Below are 25,698 nucleotides of genomic sequence, written 5' to 3'. Positions count from 1 at the left end.
AGCCATCTGTGCCCAGGGCACTCCCCAACTTTTTGCTGACTGGTACTGGTGGTACCTGACTCTGACTGACCCTGGCCTCTGACTAACCAGGCCCAGGGCTAGTGCTATGTTGAAAGAGACACTTACAAATACAGTAAAAACATCTACATACACTAGGGTGCACTATGGGTTAGGGTACCGCCATGATTGACATGACCTCTCCTATTACATAATATGGCATGGGTATTGAAACTACCTTTAAGTCCCTAGTATATATTAGGGCATAGTGGTTTAGAGGCTAGCACCCCTTCCTGCTCTTGCAATTGTGCACTGCTGTAGCCTGAGGTTAGTTTAAAAGCAGACCCGTGTTGGAGGAGTGCTTTTAAAATGCAAATTGTGCCCAATCTTGACTTTTGGGTTTAGGGCACTTACAAATTGATAAACTACAATGTTGGGGCATATTAGGTATCCCCAGGGGTTCCCCTAGGTGTCCTAGGGGTTAGAGATCAGGTATCTACAAGGAAGGCCCTTGTAAAATAAGTGTTATATGCCCTGGGTTTAGTGAAATTGCACATTTCACTGCCTACATTGTAGTATAGTGCTTCCCAAAAACGGCTTTTGTGCTCGGAGCACTGTGAAGTGAGGATCTGAAATATTTTGATATAATCAGAACCCCTAAAGTCTTTCCTATGTATTCTAGGGGTGGGGGTCCTGTAGGTATAAGGCGGATCCTTATACAGGCCCTGGTATTGGAGAAATTGGCCAGTTAATTTTTCCATTGCAGATCCCCGGCCCATAGATTAACATTGCAAGAGGTTATTAATTAATAACTGGAGAAAGGAAAGCCATACAACTAGGATTAAAGGACTCAGAAGAATTTTAATGATAAATGCAACAATGTGGTATTGTTGAATTTATTCTAAAATGTACAGACAAGAAGTTATAAGATTTTCTTGTCTGCAAGCCACAATTCAGCCCTCTAGTGCCCTGCCTTGATTTGTCAGAGGTAAATGGATTGGACTGGCTGTTTGAAGAGATGATAAATGACCCCTGGAGTTAGGTGGCCTGTCTGAGAGTAGAGTTTGCTGGGCATACTCACTCCAACAGCAATTGTTGTGAGTATTTTCGTATAATTGTGCAAGATGCATCATACTTTCCAGAACCAACAGGCTTCCCGTCGTGGTACTAAACAACTCATTTACCTGCATATGTCATTAACCCCCAAATAAAAATACTGAGACTAACTAGCTCCAAAAGTAATTTTTACCAATGTTTGCGTATAGTTATGCAAACTGCCTCGTATTTGCCAGAACCAACAAGCTTCTTGCCGTAATACTGAGCACCTCCTGGCTAAACGCTCGTATGGTACTCGAGCGTACTCGTTATCTATGTCTCATTACCCTTAAACAGAGTCACCCGCTCTAACTTAGCCTCTTACCTCCCTTTCCTCAAAGAAATATGCTGCTACCGCACCTCTGGGTGGCGTCTCGGCTTGCACCGGCGAATTAAATACACCTGCGTTTACCTTGCAAGGCCTGCTGACAGCCTATCGAGAACTTCCTTACTCCTTATGGGCGCCGAAAGAAAAATAGACCAATCAAATGGGCTCATGTTTCCAAAACTGTGTTAAGCATTTTGGACTGGTTTTAGGTGTTACTTATTGGTATTATAAGCACACATATAACTGCTATATGGAATCACTAAAAGGCCTGCTATTGAGTAAAAAGCCCAATTTTGAAACCTATATTGTTACTTTTAGGTGTTTTAACCACATATAGCGACTAAATATGAATCCTAATTTTAGTTATAAAACCTACTTTTAGAATTCATATACAGCCAGAAAAGGCTGTTATTATTATCTATGAAAAAAAGTCTAGTGGAGATGCCACATATTAAAAAGTATAAAAGTTTATCCAGGTATAAAATCCAACTTTATATTGCAGTCCCTCCAATAATGCATGCAAACATTCCCAGTATTTTATTGCAGTCCCTTCACTAAAGCATGCAACAAATATCAGGGTAAATACCACATGTTATAAAAAGGTGATATAAACACTCAGGGGCAGATTTACGAGCACCCTGCGCCTCTTTTACGCCGCTGTTGCGTCACTTTTGTGACGCAGCGGCGGCGGAAAAGATGCACCATGGTGCGAGATATTTACAACGTGATGCATCTGGGAGATGCGTCACGTTGTAAAGCCCTGCGTCAGAAGGAGGTGTTCTGGCTCAGGAGGGGGGTGTTCCGGTGCAGGAACGCCTCCTAAAAGCGGCTCATTGATTAGTTGTAGGATAATTCTGATGCTCTATCAACTACTCAAAAGGCTGGAATCATTCGATTGTCTACAATTATGAATGTGGAATTTACATTTTTCACATTTTAATCATGTTTTTAGTTCCTGGCAAATTGATATTAAAACTATCTGGGTATGTTGTGATGCCTCACATGTATAGGTAATGTATGCTAAGAGAGTTTTATGTAATCATGGCAGTGACGACTGGGGTAGCACCTGAAAATACTTGCACTAAGTGAATGCTGGCTTGGCCTGTTCATATAGATGTGGTGCGTAGCTTACTGTGGGCTCTGGAAGGTCATTAATGGGACTAGTTTTATTGAGGAAGTTTGAAATACCAATATGGAAAGTTGATTTTGCCACATCAATGCACTCTGATATGCTTTAACTCAGCAGGTATGTACACAAAATAGATGTGTATCCTTATATTTCTGTCGGACCCTTGAAGTCATGAAAATATTGCTATGAATTATTACATTTGTGGAATTGGTATTTTATTAATGTTAACTAAAAGACGACTTTCAAACAAGAGATGACTTCGACTTTCTGCTTTTTTTCCGTTGGACAAAATCACATTGATTGCTATCAGGATACTCAAAGTGAACTATTTTTCCAACTCAACAACTTATCCCATAGATGTGCATACAAATAAATAATTTAACATTATTCCTTTGCACTCCGTTTCTTCCATTTTCATATTAATCGTAGTAATAAGCAAAAGGCTTCTTCTCAAAACTTACCGACTTGGTGTCTGCATACTTTGTAATGCCCCATTTGATTAGTGGTAATATCCTGTCACAACACAACCCAGATGCGTGCTTAGACTACGACTAATGCTAATTTGTTTTAATGTTCCAGGGTTAGGTGAGTTTCAACTGCTTAAAATAAACATTCAAGCAGAACAGTAGCCTTTGAGTGACTGAATTGCGTAGGTAGTGTGAATAAGGTCAAGTCGGTGCTGGGGAAGGGCAGGATGCAGACAGCAATAAACAAACGACTTCTCTCCCTTTGTCCTGAAGTGCAGACTGCAGGCAGCCGGGGTAGCGAGAACGAGGTGTGAAATGATTCCTGGAGCTTTGCAGCACACAAAAGGTAAAGTCACACGGGTTAAGTACAGGGCCATTGTCACGACAAAGCACTAGTGATTTTTACGTGTCAATGGCCCAGCAACTAATAGGAGAGAGAGGACAAGTTATTTCGTCCCCTCATCCCCCCACCCTTGTCCCCCGTGTCCCCCCCACTAGAAAATCTGGGGGGGATACGTCCCCCGCGTCCCCCACACTTCCTACGCCCATGCGTTCGTAGCATGTATTGCTGCAGATACACATGCTCTGCATACTCCTGCCATTTAGAGGAGGGCACGGATTTTTGTAAATTTATTGCCCACAAAAGTCTCAAGTCATGCGGTTTGAAGTAATGCGCTCTGTAAAAGCAATAAATAAATATAAATAGGAGGTTGGAACAATTAAGCCGGCACCCTGGTGCTGCAGTGTGTTAATTTACCTCTGTCCTACCTGCTGTTTACAAATTATTCGAGGTGACAAATGGCGAGATTTAGCAGCCCAATAAAATCGTTATGAAACACCTGATGTTATGTAAACTTCGGAGAATTGTAAGAAATGCATTCCCAAATGATAAAGATACATCGTGTTGAAGTAAGACCAGAAGCGTTACTGGGCCATATGGAACATTCACCTGCCTTAGCATTGTATTAGCTGAATTCGGTTTTCTTGTTGCGTTAATAATTGTGTGTGTGTGTGTGTGTGTGTGTGTGTGTGTGTGTGCGTGTGTGTGTGTGTGTGTGTGTGTGTGTGTGTGTGTGTTTAATCGAATCTTTGCTGACTTCAAAACTGCACGAAACCTATTTAATTTTTTAATCACATGCGTTGTTAACGTCAAGCTATTTTATTCAAGTTTCTGATCTGTTTCAGGTCTATTAGTGTTTGTGTATTTAGTTTTTGTGCTGTTTTTATGGATTAACAAAAATATGAAATAAAACATTGACTAAAGTGAACTTACTTTATAGATCTCACTTCAGCTTCGAAACCCAAGCATGGGTAATATTTAAAAGGCATTTAAACGGCATTGAATGTACGAAACATGTAAATGCTGGAGATTCACCGATACAAAAATATTTGTCACCATACTAACATGGACCTAAATGTCTTTAACTTGAGACACTCCCTGGTCTTCCCATTGACTCTGTCCTAGCCATAAAGGAGTTTGCAAAATTGTGGAACTCAGTTTTAAGTGACGTTGCCTGAACTGGGTAGGTGTGGCTACCAGTTCAGGGGTGGGAGAAAAGACTAAAATTACAGTACTACGTGTTAAGTTAAACAAATGATGATACAAATTTAAACCTCAAGCGAAAAAAAGGGGATGTTGCATAATCACCTTCACTGGGTGGTAGGGGTTCATATAGAATTCATACTTACTAGAGAGAGAACCAATTTGATTATATTACGTGATGAAATCTTTTTTTTTTTTGTGTGGGGTTGTTAGACACTCTGATCCATTCCTAATTATTGTTTCAAATCTGTTTCCACAGCATGCCATGATGTTGCCTGTCCTGACCCACCACATTCGCTATCACAGGTGCCTTGCGTATTTGGATAATTTAGTAGGATACATATTTACAGATCGCTGTTTGCTGCAGGTAAAGTTGACGTTGAAAACATTACACATGCACTTTATTAATACTTTACAGAGAATAAAAAAAGCGGTAAAAACTTCTTATCAAACCCAGGTAGCTCTTTCTGGGGTAACTTCCTTTGAGTGAGATGTTGGAAAATGCTCATTTGTTAGAATATTCGATGGTGGTTATTGAGCAATTTATTTCTCTGTCTCTGGTGATATCATCTAAAAAATAGGACAATACGTCTGCCGTATTCTTAAGATGATTGTCATCGTCCAAATTAATATGTGGAGATGTGTCAAGAGCAGTGTTGGTGGACTAATAACAAGAAGTGGTTCTATTTCCAGTTTTTTAACATCCTTCTGGCCAGTTGAGACATAACAAATCATCCGCTATGCGTTTGTGGAATACAAATTAAAAGTCTGACAGATGTGATTCTGTTGTACGGGAACAACTCCTTTGTATATAACATGCACGTAAACTTACTATTTGTCAAACAAATATAAATAGCTGCGTAGATTTATGAGTGAGGTATGCCTTGATTGACATGAAATCAAATCTGCTGCTGTACTCCTTGAAACTGTCAGTTTGTGTTGAGTAAGGAACTGATTATATTGAAACTTTTTAACATTACACTCATTTCATAAGAAGGAATATAATATTGCTTTTATATTCAATTTTTTTTTCTTGCAACATTTGCCTAGTGCGGTTTTAGACATCCCATACATCATGAACATCGTATAGACCGTATACACTCTTTTGAAGGAGCTGCCGGATGGAGGCAGGGCTCTAGGGAGCTGAAATGGCCCACGTGTGTTGCCAATGAGTGGGGTCCCAGTTGACCTCACACGCTTTGGTGAACCGTCATTGGCTACCTGTGCATGAAAGGATTCAGTTAGTCAGAATACTTTATTCTGTTCATATCAAAAACCATAAAAGTATACTAAACATTTCATGTCAAGAAAAGAGCCATAAAAACCCAAAAAAGATGTACAAGCTTAAAATACATACAGTACCTATTATCATTTCATTTAAAATACATCCTAAAAAAACGTGTTACCATTTAAAAACATCCTCGGCTTCAATTAATTTAGGCTAATTCATCACATTGACTGATCCCATCTAATTTTTTTCTTTAATCTTACTGCCGCAGTGAGGAAATTAGCAATATTAAAAATCTCCCACACATTCAAAAGCAGCTGCAAATAATGGAGAGCTGGTTTAACTTGCATAAAGCCTTTGTCTTTTAAAATAGGAATAATAAAACGTTTACGAATATGAAGAAACTGCTCACAGAAAAAGATAAAGTGCATTGTATCTTTAGTGGAAAAGCCATCACAAGAGCAAATCCCCAAATCTTCCTCTCTTTTCCACCCCAGAGATCCAGCAAGTAGGAAATGAAATTGGTTCAACCTGAATGTAAGTAATAAAAAACGATGGTTTGGGTTGTTAACAATATTCAGGTATGGCTCGATGGGACATGATGTTTTTAGCAATTGGTGAGCCCTTACAGTCTGTTTAACCAGCTCTCTTTCTTCTCTGGCCATGCAGACCACTAACTTATAGGATTCCTTGACCCACTTGATGTCCCCTTTCACCAACTTCTCAGGCGAGTTAAACAATTCTGGTCGTCCCAATTTGACAGATAATTTATAAACATAACTCAGCCAGGGGATACAGGGCCCAAAATCTAGTGCTAAACCATCTCTAAGGATTTTTGATTCAATTCTAATTCAGGGTTTTGCCAAGTAGAAATCCATTTTAAAAAAGTGGGGCAATAGCTATTCGATCCTCCACAAAGCCAACTCCACACTCCTGATGGATAATGTAGCCGGATGTGGATTGAGGGACAGATAAAATATTTTTCAAAAACTTATCCTCCACCACTTGAATAGCCTTCACATTCTTAAAACCCCAAAGGTCTTCCCTGTACATTGCAAGGGAAATACATTTTGCACCATATATCTTTAAAAGCGCTTGAATTGGTTTAACTCCTAGTTTATGGGCAAAACCCAGGACTGCTAAGGTGGATCTTGCCAAAACATTTTGTATTGCTGATATTTGGGGTGACTATGTGCCTTTGTCATCAAAGATGACGCCTAGGTATGGGGAAGTGGATACCCTAGACAACACAACACATTCCCTTCACAATGCATCGATTTTACCCCTTTTACTTTAGTGCCGTCCAACCATCATGACATGTGATTTCGAGAAATTGACACTAAGGTCTATAGATTTCATAAAAACAGCAAATTAATTTAAAAGGCTTTGCAGCCCTACCGCTGTGCGTGCTAAAAGTGCGGCATCATCTGCGTACAGCAGTGCCGGAATTAGTCGTTTGCCTACCCTCGGTATATCCTTGCACACCTTGGATAAAACTGGACCTAAATTATTGATATAGAGGGTGAAAAGCAGGGGGGCCTTAATGCACCCCTGCCTAACACCATTGGTAATACGAATCTTCCCTGTACAATTACCCATATGGTCATATCTCATGGTAGCTGACAAATCCCTGTGCAGGTCAGCAAGGAAGTACACAATATTTGTATCCACGCCAAGATGAAGAAGCATCACCCATAATTTGGACCTGTTCACTCGATCGAAGGCCGAGGAAAGGTCCATAAAAGCTAAATATAGAGTGCCCTTTTTTGCGATTGTGTGCTTTCCAATTAAAAGTTGTAGGTTGAGCTATGATAGATTGTGCCCTTACCTTTCCTAAAACCAAATTGTAGACCTGAGAGGGTAATGGTTTCAGCCAGCCACCCTGTGAGCTTACTTTAAACCACCCATCCAAGCACCTTAACAGCGGAATTGATAAGGGAAATGGGTCGGTAACAACTGGGGTCCCCTCTATTTCCCTTTTTAAAATAGGTAATATTACTGATTCAAACCAGGTACCCGGCAATCCTGATTTGCAAGCCTTATTAAAAACATTATACGAAACTTTAGACCATGTCTTGACATCAGATTTCAAAAGATCAGCTGGGACTCCATCCGGTCCCGGGGCCTTCTTACATGTCATCTGGCTAATGGCATCTGCCACTTCTGACTCGGTGACAGATAAAGTATAAGCCTCATTCACAGGTAAGGTGTTAACCACCCATCCTGAGTCCGTACCTTCATATACTGACTTGAAATGGGTACACCATACTTGTTCCTGAATACCACAGTCTAATTGACTTTTGCAAGAATCTTTGAAGAAGGGTTTATTGACCACTGCCCAAAATTTAGAGCTATTTTTAAGAACATCAATAGATATTAGCTCATTCCACGCCTCGATTCTAATTTCCCGTTTTCTTGTCTCTAGGGCTGCTTCATTGGGTTTCCTTAGAGCTGACACAATAGACTTGTCCACCGGGTTTTGTCTCAATGCCACCAACAATTTCCGATGGGCTAACTAGCATTTTTGGTCAAACCATTCCTCCGCAGATTTATTCTGCACCATACCGGGCCGTTTAAGATCATCTGCGACCTGTTCACAAATTTTAGTATAGGCCTCTGAGACATCCTTGTCCCCTGCGTTTTCATTCATACAGATACTCATCTCAACTCTAACCTTAGTTAATAGGTTGGTTTGAAAATCCTGTGGCACCACCCAACACCATTTATCTACGGGCCTGATCTGTGGGCCGGATATCTAATTTACCAATCTTCCTATTACAAGTTTCGGGTTTCTTGACCACATCCACCACGTTCAGGACCACCGGATTGTGGTCACTAAACGTAGACCAAATTGCCGTGTAACCACAGACCCTGGTGCCTAACATAGAACTAATGAAAATATAATCAATAGTTGAAAACGTACCATTCCCTTTAAAAGTGGGTACAGCCCCTTTAGATATACAAGGATGTATTAGGCCATTTTCTTCCACCAGCGCCTCCGAAAATTCGCCCTGCGTGGAGTGCTCGAAATGGATAACCCCTTGATCTGGTGGGCCTAAACTGTCCCAGACGTGACAGTTCTCAGAACAGCTATGTACATTAAAATCTCCTAAAACAATGACTGAATAAGGATCTAAATTATCCTCTTTATATGTGTCAAGAAAATGATAGACTGACCAGGTGTTCATTGGGGAAAGCTCTACCAAAAGAATTATAAAAATTAATAATAAGAATAGTGCCAACATGAGTAGAAGCTATTTGCACTGCTAAACAGTAAGGTGAGCCTGTTTCCAGTTTATTGCGAGTACCTGGAATATTTGCAGAAATCAGGGTCACTAACCCGCCCTTCGCCCTCCCCATGGTTGAGGCTATTGCTGGAAGAAAATAAGTTGCATAACCATCTAGGCATAACAAGTTCTCAGTGTCCCATGTTTCCTGCAGCCCAATGATGTCCGCTCCACATAAAAAAAAATCCTCCATAAGACATCATCTAGTTTTTTTTCTAAGCCCGCAATATTCCCGGTAAGAATCTTTGTACCCTCATTAATTTCAACAGGGCCTACCCTCTCATTAGAAGAGGTACTTACTGCCAATGTTTCCTTTATACAAACCATATCCCCATGCGCAGCAATGTTTGGTGATCCTGGAGTAGCTAGTCAATCAATCTCTTCCAGGCTTGAATACCTCAAATCTATTTTGAGTGGGTACAAGAAAATCATGAGGACCCTGAGCCTGTGTTGAGTGCATACATGCCGACCTTTCATTTGACATTGGTAGCATGTCTTGATAAAAAAAACCCTAAAGGGACAATACTGATGCCATCCCCTATGTGGTGCCTAGTTCCAGCCCAATCCAGGATCAGCTTGACGATCTGCGGTGACACAAAATTCAATATGACACAGTCCCCTCTACAGGTTTTGACAGAGTTCCCTACCCAGGTAATCCTGCGAGTCATTTTAAATTCTTTAAATAAACGACTGCCTAGTCCCGTCTGATTGTTTGTGGTGAAGCGCCTTATTTCTAAGAGAAACCCAATGTTCCTCCAGACCACTCTGCAAGAGGGGAACATTTGTCAAGATTAAAGTGTATGGGGTCGCCTTGGGAGGTAAGTTTAACCTATCTGCTCTATGTTGGTGTACGTGATCACCTCGCCCCGGGACATTATTTGCGTCACTACTAAGATCATCCCTTAACCTTTTATTAGAAAGCGGGGCATGCTTGCTACCTCTATTGACTATAGGTGCTTCGATGGTTGTAATGCCGCCCTCATCAGCCGCAGTAGGAGTCAGGTTTGACACAACCCCCAACATCCCAGTGGAGGTACAAGACACACTAGGCCCTCCATTCAATGAATTGCATATAGGAGAAAAAAGCTGATTTTCAATTCCGCTCAACCTAGAATCAATTTCGAAGAGTTTGGAGGAGATAGGTTTCAGTAATTCCAATAACTTCTCCTCTAGTTTAGTTACAATACGGTTTTCCACATCTCAGGACAACTGCTCTGGCCATACTTGTGCGCTAGTATCCACCAAACTCGAATACTTGAGCTAGCGGCCTCATGCGCACTCCCTTTCTTTCCCCGTGTGCCTCCCCTTGTTTTCAGCACTTTACTAGCCTGTTGTAAAGTGGCCAGAATACGGCCCGCTTTCCTTTTAGTTGCGACAACGCTAGCCGAACACTCCCCATTGCTGACTTTGTTCAATCAATGTTGGCGAGTCAATATTTTAGGGGGGGGGATAGAAGATTGTACCCCCGCTTTATGAGAGGCATCCTCCAACGACTCTGATGATAATAATAATGGTCCCTGAAGCTGTGGTATCTCCACCTGGCCATCTACAGTATCAACTGGTCCGGCTGGCTCTAACAGCAATAATAGGCCAGTTGAGGGAACACCGATGGAGGAACGGCGATGGTCGATGGAAAGACGCCTTTGGGTTAATTCAATCTCATGGCACAATACCGATTCTGCTCTTACTAAAAAAGCTTTGAGGGTTCCCACTATCCCTGAACCCTCTACCCCCTTGCTACTCCCCTTACTCATAGTTGTGGGGTGTTAACAGTTTATACAACTAAAAAATACACAAATATCAATAAAAAGACACCTCCAGAGACTATAATGTCACTAACCACTTCACGGGATGAATGAAAATGTCACTATAAGGGGGGTGGCCCAGCCCAGCCCAGCCTCCTCTTGGCTACGACGGGCGCGGATGGTCCTGCCCTTGGCCCGGGCGCGTCCCGCGCTGTGTTAGGCGCCGAGCTGTCGTCGGTGGTGCGCTCCACTTAGAGGAGCCTGGGAGATGTAGTCCTGGGAGCCGAAGGCAGCCCCACGAGTAGCCAGCACAATCGGAGGAAACTGCGGGTGCAGGGACCCCTCCGTACTCCAAGGATGTGAAAACTGGCCCACAACAGAGATCCTAGGCTTCAGGGAGTAGAAGAGTCCTGCGCTGCGGGAGGCGCCGAGATGATTTAAGCGCCTCCGGGCGCTTAGAAGTGACGTTGGTGGTGCGCGTCACTTAGAGGACCCTGGGAGATGTAGTCCTGTGGGCCCAAGGCAGCCCCACGAGCAGCCAGCACAAACGGAGGAAAACGCGGGTGCAAGGACCCCTTCCGTACTCAAAGGACGTGAAAACCGGCCCCCAACCGAGGTCCTGGGCTGCGGTGAGTAGAAAAGAGGAGGATTCATTTAAAATGCTTTGCATTGCTTATAAGGTGCTACTGGAACAAGGTCCTACCTTCTTCAAAGAAAAACTCTGATAGTACTTCCCTAACAGAACTCTTAGTTCCTGCTCATCCAGGAACTTGATTGTGCCATCCTGCAAGCTCTCCTCTTGGGGATGTAGCTTTATGCACTGCATGACCAAAAACTGGAATTGCCTTCTTTTAGAGATAAAATATGCGCCCTCTTTTTGGAGCTTCCATACATTAATAAAAACTTGACTCTTTTCTAAACCCTAACTGATTTAATTTCCCTGGCTCTTTTTAGCGCCGAGACGCCTTAGGGAAATTGTTTGCTCTTTACAAATTCAAGTCCTAATCAAACGGATCAAAATGGTCCGTGTTGCATCTCAGTCATCGGTCATGGGGTAGCAACTGTAGGAAAGTATCTGCTTCTTATGGTTACCCCCACTTTTTGCTGATGTCGCACTGTTTTTGGCCTAGTCTGACTGGGATCCTGCTATCCAGGACCCCAGTCTATCTACTTTCTCCTGTAAATTGATATGCATGTACTTTAGGTACACTCCAGATTGAATTATGGGGTACCCTTATCAGTCCCTAGTATATGGTACACCATGTACCCAGGGCATAGGTACCCCAGAGGCCTCCCATGTGCTGAAGCATGTATTTTGCCACCCCTGAGAGACCACGCAAATTGACACGACCAGCCTGCTACACTGACTGTGTAAGATGGTGCTTACATCACTTACTTAAGATATAGGTTTACTATATCTATCTAACTCACTACTCACCTATGGCAGACCTTAACAATCCTGAAGGCAGGGTGCGGGGTTTATATGTGAGAGAGTGCCCCTGCATGAGCAGAGCCCCTCTTCAGCCTTCGTAGACCATTCTCCGTTGTTGTCTGTAATGCAGCCAGACATATATGTTTAAGTGCATTACAACCTCGCTGTAAATGCTAACTTTAGAGTGGCTGCTTAGAAACATGTCGTGTTTGGTGTCAATCACCTTGGAATCATACCTCCACACCAGTAACTGTTGTGGGAGGTATGATTCCACCCTTCTAGAGGGACACATGTGGATCACAGGTATACCCGGTACCAGCTTTCTAGACCTGGGCAGCACAAAATGGATGCTGCCAGCCACAGACACGGGTCTGCCCTCCTTCTGCTGAGCCAAGCTTGCGTAGAGGAAGCATGGCAATAGGCATCCTGTCACAGGGAGGTGTAACTACCTCCCAGATAGGATTTAGTGTATTGGGGCTCGGTGGGTGCATTCTTTAAGTGGCAGAAAGCCTGCACTGGGGGCACATTTGGTATCCCTATGCATAGTCCAGCTCAAACTAGTTCTGGGAGCCATTGGCTCCTGCTCTGTTGCCAAACTGGACAAAGGACATGGGTGTAGCCACTCCTCTGTCCTGCCCCTCCCACAGGAGGGTCCCAAGAATCTATTCAAACCCTTCCCATGGGTATAAAGTGGGTTACCTGGCTAAAGGATTTTCGATTTTACCTGGACAAGATTCTGCTAAGAAAAAAACAAGTACTATAACTGCCTGCACGACGCTGGATGACTAAAGATTCTCCCTTGGAGTAAAGGAGTTACTCCCTTGCAAAAGCAGACACCTAAACGCATCTACCTGGTTTGCTTCTTCCGAGCTCCTGAGGACTCCGAAGATTCCAGCAACACAGCAGGTGGGTTCCCGAAGGTCCCTGAGGTCGATTCTGAGACCAGTATCCCTCGTGTGGACCGTGCAACCCAAACCCCTGTGCACCGCGTACTTTGCAGTTGCATATGCTTAGTAACGATTCCTGCGCATGTGCTTTGTACTCTGTGTAGTCCCGACCCCGAGCAGTATTTGCACCGAACATTTATGGCCTCCACTCTCAGAGTGTCCTGTGGGCTGGTCATTTGCATACTTGCTTGAAGTCTCCTCGCGATCCCTGGTCCATTGGCCTGTGGGTCCTATCCAAGGTCACCTTGTGAATTCTTGGGCTTACCTGGTTACTCCAGACGTTCCCTGACTCTCCATTGCTTGGCGTGTCCCCTGGACCTTGCTGGTCCACACAGTAACCTGTTTCCTCTGACCGCGTGGGTTGCAGTTGACAAGGCTTGTTTGTGCTCCAGCTGGACAACGACCCCTCAGCTCTCGACATCCTTCTTGGGACAGGTCACCTCCAGATTCTGGTCATCTTAGACATCTTCTGGTTCCCGTGGCTGCAGAGTCAAGTAACCATTCTTTGCACCTGAAGCACCCCACATCGGTGGGCATTTGATGACCGAGCCCCTGGTCACCAGAAGTGACCCACACTCTGTCCCCTCTGCTTTCAGGTTCCTCTCACCTTGAATCTAGGCTTGGATTCCATCGGGCACTCTTCGCCTTCCTGGCAGCAGTACTTCTTTGCAGCTCTCCATTGATCCTCCTATGTTACAAAGGGTTTGCTCGAAGCTCTTAGAAGTGTCCTTAAACTGTCATTTTCAAACCACGACTTTCCCATAGAGTTGTATGGAGCATGCAGCTGTGTTTCCTCACTGCACCAGTCCTCCGTGGACTCCCTGTGTCACTCCTCCGGGTGGTTCCTTGGGGTCCCAGCAATTCTACGTACCCTAGGCCCTGTGTCTAGTCAAGTTGTTGTTGTTATGCCATTTTTTTAGCATATGGTTCGGTCTCCCCCTGGAGCCCGCTGTGCATAGTGCTATTTACGAGTGTTCTATTGATTCAGTATTGTGTGCTTTATGTCCTAGTCTCACATAGAGACGAGTAGAGAGTGTTATATTAGTACATACATATTTTTATATAAACACTTTGTAGGTCTCCTCTCATATAGTCATTTAGGAGGTGATATTCTGGTAAAACAAGCTGCTTTACATTCCTTCAAGCTAAGCCTGAAGGCTGCTCTATTCCTACCACTAGGATAGTTTTCAATAAGCTTATCTTTGACCTCATACATCATAAGGGTCGTGTGGACTGGTACAAAGTGCCCACTTTAATTAATGGACCGCATATACCAACCCACCTTCTCACAGCAAATTTGTCTCAATAAGCTTCCATGGAGACCAATCCAAAGAAAGTTTGTGAAATATAGGATGGGCCTGGCACTGCCCCAAGTGCCCTAAATCCTCTTTGTCCCACTCAAGATCAGAGCACTCAGGTAAGAGGCACAAAAATACATGAAGTCGAAGTGGGCTTCAAATTCTCTCTTTCCGTCGTCGTTCAAGGCTTCGTTCTCCAGAACCTGTGACTGTGCCGAGTCTTAGCATCCCTGCTTTTCTGGGAACCAGAGCGACCCCGCTCAAATTAGGAAGTTGTTCTCCACTGGGTAGGGCCCATCGGGTTCCGTGCAAGCAGTCCCCCTCCCCCCGCCCCCAGATCTGGAGATGGATCCGTACCGGCGCCGGTCGTACCACTGCGACCTTCCCCGAATGTTGTTACTGATGTTGATGTTCCCGGTGCCTACCAGGAGTGCCAACCCTGATCTGATTCTCGACACCACAGAGTTGGAGCCACATCGACCGATGCCGGTTCTGGTGCCCACATGACCAATAGGTCCTTGGTTGTTTCTTTATCCTTATTCTGGAGGGATAGGAATGAGAGAAGAATGTGAGTGGTCAATGGACACTTTGGAAGAGCAGCCTTATGAATAGGATATGGACGGGTATTAGAAATTTGGTGAAGCCAGCAGAGTAAATGCCTCTTCTGATACTGGCATGCTTTTTTCCCAGCCACCGTGGCTACGGAGGAGGGAGAATCTTACGCATGGTGGTACATAGGGCAGCTGAGGTCCTTGACCTCCAACTGCCTTAAGAGGCGGTCAAGACTAACATCTTGATAGAGGTTCTACAGCCGGGAGCTTGTTCTTCGTAACACTTGCTCCCTTTTAATGAAGCGGCCATGAACGTACTTCTGCGTACATGGTCCAATCCAAGCACAGGGGCTCCTGTGAACAGGACGATTGCCCACAGCCCTGCTTTGGGCAACAAAACTTCCTCACTGCCCACCCCACCCCAGAGAGCTTGGTAGTTCAAGCTTCTACCTCCCTTGGTGTGTTCCCTGCCGCCCCCTCCCTAACAGAGAATGCAAGAGGCTGGACAGTTGAGGCAAGAAAATGTTTTCTTTTGACAGCCTTGCATTGCAGTTGGTGACCACCACATGCTTATTGGGATGTTATTCCCACTCTCTGAGAGAAACTGTTGGGCCAAGTGCTGCAACAGGCTACGGCCAAGTCCATGAGCTTTTTAGGTGCCTCCCGTCCCCAATCAGCCTTTCGCTCCTTGTGTGGCTACCGATGGGGCTTTCAACCTTGCCAGACCTATCTCAGCCACAGAGCCGTGCAATTTCATCAACCCCTGCGCGGACGAAGCGTCTGTTTGTTTTGACCCTGGGGGTCGGGTACCCAGAGGTCCGGTCAAGCAACCACCAGCTTCAGCCTCCAAACCCTCCTAGTCTTGCTGTTCAAGAACATGGGCATCCAGTATATATATAATAATCTTTATTCAGCATATAAAATATGTCCATAAAAGATACAATTTCAGCAACACATCATTATTAAGCAAGATCATAAAGTAATGTTACCACACAATGATTTAAAAAAGAAAAGGAAACACATGAGAATAACAGTGCTCAGAAAGCTATAAAACAGCCTTGAAAGAGAATCATCCTCTTTCAGGTGCCCCTGGTGAGTCTTCTATTTAATGCAGTTCTTAGGAAATTCGAAACACAGAAAGAGTGGCAATGTCTGGATACAGTTTTAAAAACAGCAGAGCCACATGGTCCTGCTTAAACCTGCCTTCCCTGAGAAGCCCCTTCAGAAATCTTCTCCTTGGGTGCAAGTAATATGGACACAAGAGAACAAACTGTAGGGTATCCTGAGGAGACTTACTGTCGCAGCCACAGGGCCCTCTTTGATTGTCCTTGGCCATATACCGTGAAGGTACTGCTAGTAGGTGATCGAGAAGGTTCAATCTGAAACCATGTGATTAAAAAATTATAATGGGCACTAGATATAAAAGATAGGTATGGTTCCATGCCTTGTGTTGATGTCACTAAAACATAGTCTCTAATAGAGAGTTTCATCAATTCCTTTTGCTCCCTAAGTGCTAAGACATATTTAAAAAACAGGGCCTTAATGGACGCTTTGTCCCGTGAGCACGCCTTATTTGGGTGAAAAAACAGGTCTGATCTACCTAACTTAGTGAAGGCATCTTTTATGTATTTGATAAATAGGAATGTTCAGTGCATGGTCCAACGAGAGACAATCCTGTACAACTTGCCTGTTGAAACCTGTCCACATATTTACCCAGCACAGGAGGGGTTTCACGGCCACCATATCGGCAATACATTTGAGCCCAACTCCGCGTGAACAATAAAAGCAGGGGTACTCCGGGGAACTTTAAACAATCGCCTAAGATAAAGATTTTCGGCAGATTGAAATATGTTTGTTTTCATAAATCCCCAGACCTCACCTCCATATATATGGGCATCCAGTAGGTGACCGGATCCTCCATCACCTCCACCACTGGCAAAACATCACTACAGACAGGTCAGTTCGCCACATTATCTGAATGGGACTACTCCGTCCCCTTTGAGACCCTCCATGCCTCCATGCTTCAACCGGCTGAAAGAGGATCATCTACTTTTGCTCCAGGAGGAAGTAAAGGCTCTCTTAGTCAAGGAAGCCATAGAGAGGGTTCTGGCGCCAGAAGGGGGCTGCGGTTGCTATTCCTGCTACTTTCTGGTCCAAAAAAAGTAAAGAGCCTTTGTCCTATCCAAGACCTACAGGCCCTCAACTACTTCAGAAAAAAGGAGAAATTTAAGATGCTCACATTGGCTCAGGTCTTGTCTGCCATGGACCCAGGAGACTGGATTGTAACATTGGACTTGCAGGACACATATTTTCTCTTCCCTGTCCTGCCTGCCCACAGGCTTTACCTGCGATTCAAAGTGAGTCACGAGCGCTTTCAGTTCACCGTCCTCCCTTTTGTCCTTACCAGCGCCCCTCTGGTGTTTACCTTTGTGATGACTGTGGTCCCAACTCATCTGTGGAGATCAGAGGTGCCAGTCTTCCCCTATCTCGTTGACTGAATGTTCAAGGCAGGCTTGCCCCAGGCAGTTGTCTCTCATCTCCAGATTACGGCGGACCTCTTGCATTCGCTGGAGTTCAATATAAAAGTACTGAAGTCCCACCTGACTCCCTCTTAGACATTTCCTGTCATCTGAGCTATTCTGGACACAGTGCAGTTTCGGGCCTATCCTCCTGAGCAGCGAGTCCAGGATATTCAGTCGATCATACCGATGTTTCACCCTCTATCCTGGATTTTGATAAGTGATTCTGAGGCTGCCCCTTCATGAGGATCTTCTGTCGCAGCAGCGAAGGAGGTTTCTCCACCCGAACAGGTCAACTGTACGCCTACTTGCGTGGAGATTGAGTGGCGGCAGTTGATAGCTTTCAACCTTCCAAAGTTTGAAATGTTATTCTGGCAGCCAGGCATTCCTCCACTAAGACAGTACTCGCCTGCCGGTGGCAGAAATTTGTATTAAATTCTACAGAGAGGTCTTTATACCCTCTTTCTGCTTCCCTTTCCGATGTTTTACTTTTTATTTTGACCCTTGCCCCGGAGGGCTCTGCTCTGGGCACCCTGAAAGGGTTGATGTCTGCTTTCCTAAAGCTGCTGGTCCAAACCGGCTGTTCACAATAAAAACTGCCTTTTTAGTGGCACTAACATCTGCCAGGAGAGTGAACAAGCTGCAGGCTCTATTGTCCAGGCTTCCTTTTTAGGTCTCGCTAGCGAACGCAGCGCATGCGCTGCTTCGCTTGGTGAGACTCTATTGTCGTCGCTTTGGTTTGCGAAGGGAGACAAACCATATGCGCGCCCAGACAGGCGATGGGAACGCGCATCGCGTCTCCTTTGCCCAATGGTGAGAGCTTGTTATCCATTTGCTTTACATTTTTTTTGGTACCAAATGCTCTCTCGTTATGCCTTCTTTGACCACAAGATGGCGCATGGAAGCAACAGTAGAAACACTGTTGGAGATGCAACAGGATTCATGCATGCACGGGGCCTCATCCTTGTGGAGGGGTGTTGCCAGACACCCCCTGTGAGAAAAAAAAAAGTTTGTAAACTAAATGCACATAGTAACAGGAAAAATAGACACGAGTCGGTGTTTCTTAAAGACCTCTATTCTCTGTTGTCGTGACCCTAAAGCGGCCTTTGTTTTTCAGAACGCTCATGAGATTGCACTGGCACTTTCAAATGAACATCCACTCCATGTTACTTTTAAATAGATACACAGCCAATGACGTAGCGTGAAATGATAGGGCCTTCCTACTAATGTGACAAAGTTCCGCTGAGAGTCGCATATTGCACATATACTCATACGCCTTGGACTGAAAGAGCCCCCTCCACCAAAATGCTTGCATTAATATCAGGGGGGCCGCTTTATGCCCTTGATCCAAGTCTCTGCGGCGGTCACTATGCACATTCAAGAGCAGTCTCGGTGCGCTTTATGAATGTCTAGTAAGTCATGAACCGATCACTGTTTTTTTTATTTTTTACAGAGGGCGGTAGTCCCTTGAAGTCCGTACTGTTCAGCTAAATTTCTCTGCAGCTGTAGACTGTAATCCCTCACGTGGCCTTGCGCTCTTATTCGCACTTGAAAATATCTTAACTATTCCAGTGCTTGTTTTCTAGGAGAGAAGCCTGCGCGCTGTAAAATTGCTCGTAAGATTCTTTGGTGCCAATATTAAGTATGGCAGCGTCTGCGAGATTTGCAGCCGCCAGCAGCCCGATAACTTTAGCTGGCAGCCATCCTTGCAGAGGTGCTGTCTGACTTGTTGACAATATCCCCAGACAAAGTGGTGCTTCGCTCAAGAGCCTCTTTCCTCCCGAAAGTGGTAACACATTTCCATGTGGGACAATATGTCACCTTGCTCTCTTTCTACGCTTCTCTACATCGCTCTAAAGAAGAGGTGCGGCTCCATGATCTAGACCCAAAAAGACTTTGCTGTTCTACCTTGACCGCATGAAAGAGTTCCAGGTGGATGTCCAACTCTTTGTGGGGTATGTTGGAGCGAAGAAAGTCATGCAGTGCAGAAAAAGACCATCTCACAATAGGTCATTCTCTGCAGCAAGATCTGCTATGCTTCGGCAAAGAAGCAGCCTTCTGAAGGCTTGACAGCTCATTCCACCAGACCTAAAGCTACTACCATTGCATTAGCACATGGAGGCTCAGTCCTGGAAATCTGTCAGGCAGCAACATGGGCATCACTGCACACGTTTACCAAGCATTACTGCCTGGACAGTCCTGCAGGACCTTCTAGTCTAAAACATGTCCGCAGCCCTCCTCCAGGAATGGTATTTCTTGGGTATCTATTCCAAAGTAAGGAATCTGCAGCTAGAAGGCTCTTTCAGATGGACAAGTTACTTACCTTAGGTAACACCTTATCTTGTAGAGACCATTTCTAGCTTCAGATTCCTTACTGACCCACCCATCCTCCCTGCATTGCGGACAAGTTTCTAGGGCCAAGGTGGTTCCCTTTCACTGCCCTAATTTTTCAACACCCCAATGTCAGTACTCTTCATGACTCTGTGTTTCTGGCATGCTAAGTCGTGAAAAGTAACAAGCATCAGCGACGTGAGCTGGTGCCTATACAGGTGAAGCAGATGTCACTTCTGGCACGGACGCCCCCGACATCACAAGGAGCTGACCGATGCCACCTACCAGTGAACTGGAGTATTGCTCAGAGAAAAATCACCTGAATCCAGTCTGACGCCTGGGGAATTCAAAGGTAAGGAATCTGCAGCTAGATATTGCCTCTACCAGATATGGGGTTACCAAAGGTAAGTAACTTGTCCTATAAGCCCTGGTCACGTGTAGTGCACTGCACTAGGTACTTCTAGGTAAATCATACATGGCAATCCGGTATAATCCAATTGTTATCACATTGGAGCTAAATGGAACATGCACTTCAGCATTGGTTAGCCTTGGTAAAGTTCTCAGAGTCCTAAAACCAGCAAAAGTCAAAACTGGTGATCAGAGGCAAAAGGTTAAGGAAAACCAAACCAAGGATCCAAGGTCTAACAATCCTCTTCTCTATGTACAGTGGCCGATTCATCCCTTTATTCTACCCTGACGGTGTTGAAACCCTATTTGTCTCCTAAGTCAGTATTAATGCTCTTTTTCTCCTCATTGTGCGGCTGGATCATCTACTTCATGGCACCAAAGGACCTTCTCAGGACCTGAAATCTTTCCTTCTCTTCCTGCAAGAGTGGCCTCCCCCCTCTTTCTCGCTTCCTGTATCAATTTATGTTCACACTATCCTTCTGCAAGTACCAAGATCCAACTTCTAGTCAAGCCTCATGTAAAGTTACCTACCCACCTTTCCCTCTCTTTGTGATGTAACAGTCATAATGTTTTCACCTTGCAGAAGGATGATGCTGATTTATCAGTTGCACTCCCTATTTTGCTTGTGTATAATACTGTCCTTTAACCCCCTTACTGGGACATGAACACTTTAAATAGCTGCCACTTAGCCTTCTTTCCAATCATGAAATTGGGGCATCCCATTTGCAGTATCACAGGACATTGTCTGCTACAAGTAGCAACACATTCCCTTCCCTCCACTTGTGGCGCAAACAGTCTCCTTCTGTCGTCCTGTTGCAGGTCCAAATACCCAACTTTGCTTCTTCAGTGGTCTGACTCTTTAATTGTCTCATATGTCAGACCAACGCATCCCTTCATTCCACTGCAGTAGTTTTGAATCTTACTCTCTCCTATACTTTCAGACCCCACAGCGCCACCCTTGCCTAAGCTGACAACCACCATTCTCTTCTTTGGTGGGCTAAGGTTTTCCTTTCCTCTGTCTACAGGATTCACTATCTTTTTTAGACCTGCGAGAGCTGACACTCTTCCATCACAATGCAATCTGTTTCAACACCTTCCCTTGTTTGGTGGTTGACAAATTACTTAATTCCTTCTGTAAGTCATAGTTTTTATTTTAGTAGGCTGGGCAGTTCACTTTTTCCTTTCTTCAGAAATTGTCACCCTACTTCTCAGTTGGTCCGGACATCTTTCTTTTAACCGAGTCTTATTAGTCCTACTACTCCCTCCCCGTTTATTGCAGGGGGATTAGCACTCCCATTGGCTTCCCATTTTGTGCAGTTTATCTTTTGTTTCTGTCCATCAGTGTAGCTTGATACCTCTCTCGTGGTTGACAACCTCTTATCACTTTGTGGAGTCGCATGCATTGTTCTTGTTTTCAGGCTTATAACCTATTTACTATCCTTAAATGGATTACCACAAACTAATGGGTGTGGTGTAAGCAATTGTGCAGCACCTGACAAACCCTCAGTTAGAAGTCTTCTAAACCACTCTCTCCCTGCAGTCCACCTCTGTCCCTCCTTGTTATCACCTTCACTGATTCACTAAGTCACTTCTTTTGCTCTCTAAGAGCAGCTGAATCTCTGACGTTTAATGATCTACATTTTGTTGGATTTCTTTAATATTTTAGGTTTTTTTCGATGGTACTTGATTGTCTTCAACCAATCATTGATTAATGGTAATATATACTCTGATTCCTCATGGTAGGAAAGTGCTACATCAAAATGTTTAATAAATGCCAATGGGCCAGCAGTCATAGCTGGTTTATATGAGAATGAGGGGCTGGTACGGGGTACGGGACTAGGCTAGTACTGAGTAAACCTGGCTGTAGCCAGAGAGAAAAGATTAGAGAAACTAAAAAGCATTAGAATAGAATAATTTTCAAGATCCGGTAATAACTCGCAACTTTAACCAATGTGGAAACCCTAAACTGCTGTACTAGGTCCCTCTGCATGGCAAGGCAATTAACCCGAGCCATCTTTCAGCTTTGCCGAACCTCATCAGATAGGGCCAGGTTGTGCAACATTTCAGCTTGTGTCCTTCTGCATAACTACAGAGTGCATTACAACCCACAAACAGTATCATCATCACTCTGGGATCCTGGAACGTGACTAAGGGATAGCTCTGCCTTCTAAGGACTGAGCTTCTGCAGTATGATACATATTGGATGTCTCATGCAATTGGAGAGAGAATTATGCTGCCTGAGGCCGTATTTTTTAAGATTGGAGTTTCTGGAGGCTTACTGGTCTTCTCATAATCCTGGGTTTGGTAAACCAATGACTATAGAGAGTTTCTTTCATCAGAAGGGATGGTGTGAGAGAAAGAGAGGGAGAAACACATGAACGAATGCGAAGTTATTCTGGCCCATGTTTGGAAGTGCCAGATTGCAATATAGCAATTGCTTTTATAGGCATAACCCATTCTTTGGTCACTCTGTGATCCATTTGAATCTTAGTTTGAGCCCATACTCGCCATCTCTATATTCATAAAGAGCGTTGAATTCAATGGGGAGGATAGTGTGTTATATATGGGGAGTTTGTGGCCCATGTTAGCAAGTTCTTTATATTAGTACCGTAGCACATTTAAATTACTCCTTTTTATGTTGCTCAACCCATTATGTCAGTAATATGTTGTCTATTTGCAATATTTTCTGTTAATAAATGCATGATATTTAAGGTGTAGTTATGTTTTTGATTAGTATGAGCAAAACAGTGACCTCTTTTCTTTGATCCTGCTGCTGGATGTATCGTGTACTAATTACAGCATACCCTCCAGCCTTCCATTCTATTTCTTGATTCTTAATTTCAGAATAAATATGGTGTCATTACTTAATGATTTCGTATCATATCTTAAGGGACCACATTTAGCTTTTTTTTATGTGAAACCTCATTTGTGAAATCCCACTGTATTTGTTACCATAGGCCTTTAATTTTTCAAGTGCATCGATTTGCAATTTTTAAAGTCAGTGCATGCAACCTCATGGTCTCCCAAGTTCGATGTTAAAGGCATGTTGCTTGTAGCTTCTTTAGCTCGGTATGTGAACTTAACGAATAAGAGTACTAAAGGGGGCATATATTCAAGACCCTTCGACTGACTCCTGGTCACACTCTACATCACAAGAATGTCGTGGATTCTTAGTGGTTGCCCTCTGGAGGAAGTGGATTAGACTCAATTTAAATCTAATATTGTATGCTGGTTTTCAAACAAAACAAAAAAGGTGCAACATAGAGCAGCCTTTATATTACCTCTTGTCGGCAGGAACGGCGCACTCAGGGCATGGATAGGGGGTTGATGCACAATGTCACTAACACACCTGCAGCAGGAATGTGCGCGTATGAAGCAAATGGTAACCCAGAGTGAAGAAGTACTGATAGACTGCCTACACTTTGTTTCGTCATTCTTTGTATTTCAGCTTGCAATGACTCATCCAAGCCATCACTTGAATTTTGGCATGAACCCTGACCACGCAAGGAACTCCCTATCGAATTGTGGAATTCGACAACCAAAGTATGGGGATAGGAAGGTGCATTACTTGCACACAAGAAAGAGGGGTATGTTCACAATTGTTGAGCTACTTAAAATAAACCTACTTATGTATTACTGATCTATAATCAGGCACCTCATCGATTTGAATAATTTGGCATATGGGTTTTTGTGAAGACTAATGTTGCTTTACTTACGTATGGTCACGCTATTGTTCGCTTTGTCATTATTGTTTCCTTCATCAGCTGTCCATCGCTTACACACAGCCCCTTCCTCCTTGGTCTTCCAACTCCTTACTCTTTCCTTTATTGTACTACATCCGTGCCTATCTAGTAGGACATATTGTTAATGTCCAAGGTTCGTAGAATGAGGCAAAAATACTTCCTGGCCCCCCTGGATGCCGCCATCCGTCAGATATTTATTGCACATCTTGCATGGGGGAGATTCTGTCTATATTCAAAATTCATTAAAAAAAAATTGAAAATCTGGATGGAAGGTATTAAGACAACACAAAATGGGGGAAAAAAGAGGAGAGCATGGTGTAGGGTAAAGGGGGTCATGGTAACCACAAAGCTTCTTGATCAACAAACTTGCCAGTGCCGTCAACAAGCTCCTCCTCGCTAAGAAACATACTCATAGAGGTGTTGCACATCTGCCATCTCCTTGGTGATGCACGCGGTGTCAGCCTACTGAGTGCGAGAACAATCTTTGCTTTCAATGCCTGCCCTAATCCCAAAAGCATTACCAACTACACTTGTAGCACCCTGTAATGTTGCCTGCGTGTCAGTTATCGCACCTGGTTACAGTTGAGCTATTGAAGTTCATTAGTGGCCCTCCTTTTAATTACATTTTAAAGAGAAAAGGAAGAATGAGGGCCTTGAGGAAAAAAAACTCACTCTACTTAGAGACTAGACCAGAGCCACTTCCATTCCATACAATAGGATATAAGGATTGATCTAAAGGACCTCAGAAAGGAAAATGCAGAGTGAAGAGAATTCATGTATTCAACGACCCTACAGCAAACCCTCGATACTATCAATGCTGGGTATAACATCGAGATCCACCTACAGCTCGCGTCACCAGGCTTTTGTTTCTCAATCCAACCAATGAGTAATTACTTTTTTGCAAAGATTCCATATCCACATTGAGATAAGAGTGCAGTACCCCACTGTACTTAAAGAACGTCTGCTACCTCCTTCAGCTTCCATAGACATTCTGGAAAACCCCCACCACATGCCTCTTCCCTTAATGAGAAAATGAGACACCTCATCGAATGAGGACATGTTGGAAGGGATTGTAAGGAAAAGATCAGAAAAATAGGGGAACTAGGATGAATAGGGATGAACCTTTCCTAAAGGGCAACTAAACAGTCCACCACCTATATAATGTCCCAAATTCTAGAGATTGCCTCAATCTGTTAAAGGATTAGCGGCACCAAGTCAGTTAAGGAACCATGCAACTCCATGTATGCCACCCTAAAACTAGGATGGAAGATATCTGAATACGTTCAAACCGAGGATTAACTCTATAGCAGCTATTACTGGTAAACAAACTCCCTGACCATTGGAACTGCATTGACCAAATGTGGCATAGAATTTCACCATTCCTTGAATAGATTTTTAAACAGAAAATTGTATTAGGGTTTTCCAAACTGAAACAAATTTGCAGATCGTATTGTCATTAATCATCTTAAGGCAGGTCAATAAATTAAGATGTAGATTGTCATTCTGGAAACTGACAGTATACATTTTAGTATTGGTTGAAAGTGTACCCGCCATTGCTCTAATATCCTGTGGTGTCAAGGGTGAAACCCCTTGCCTCAAAACTGTGCATTTCAAATTAGAGGCATGTATTTACACTCCTAAGCCAGCCCT

At 43.8% G+C, this 25,698-nt stretch overlaps 1 protein-coding gene across 2 annotated transcripts in view; it reads left to right on the top strand.

The window, feature by feature from the left end:
* Positions 1-25,698, top strand: part of DROSHA (drosha ribonuclease III) — a 692,102-nt gene that overhangs the window by 468,059 nt on the left and 198,345 nt on the right. For both annotated transcript variants that reach the window (XM_086965123.1, XM_086965122.1), the window contains exons 17-18: positions 4,819-4,926; positions 23,754-23,892. In XM_086965123.1, the coding sequence (XP_086821249.1) occupies positions 4,819-4,926; positions 23,754-23,892 (247 nt within the window). The remainder of the gene's footprint in view (positions 1-4,818; positions 4,927-23,753; positions 23,893-25,698) is intronic.

The sequence above is a fragment of the Lissotriton vulgaris genome, chromosome 4_1 (assembly GCF_964263255.1).
Source record: "Lissotriton vulgaris chromosome 4_1, aLisVul1.2, whole genome shotgun sequence".
In the NCBI taxonomy this organism is placed as follows: Eukaryota; Metazoa; Chordata; class Amphibia; order Caudata; family Salamandridae; genus Lissotriton; species Lissotriton vulgaris.
Note: the sequence above shows the minus strand (reverse complement) of the source record. Positions and strands in the feature narration are given on the sequence as shown.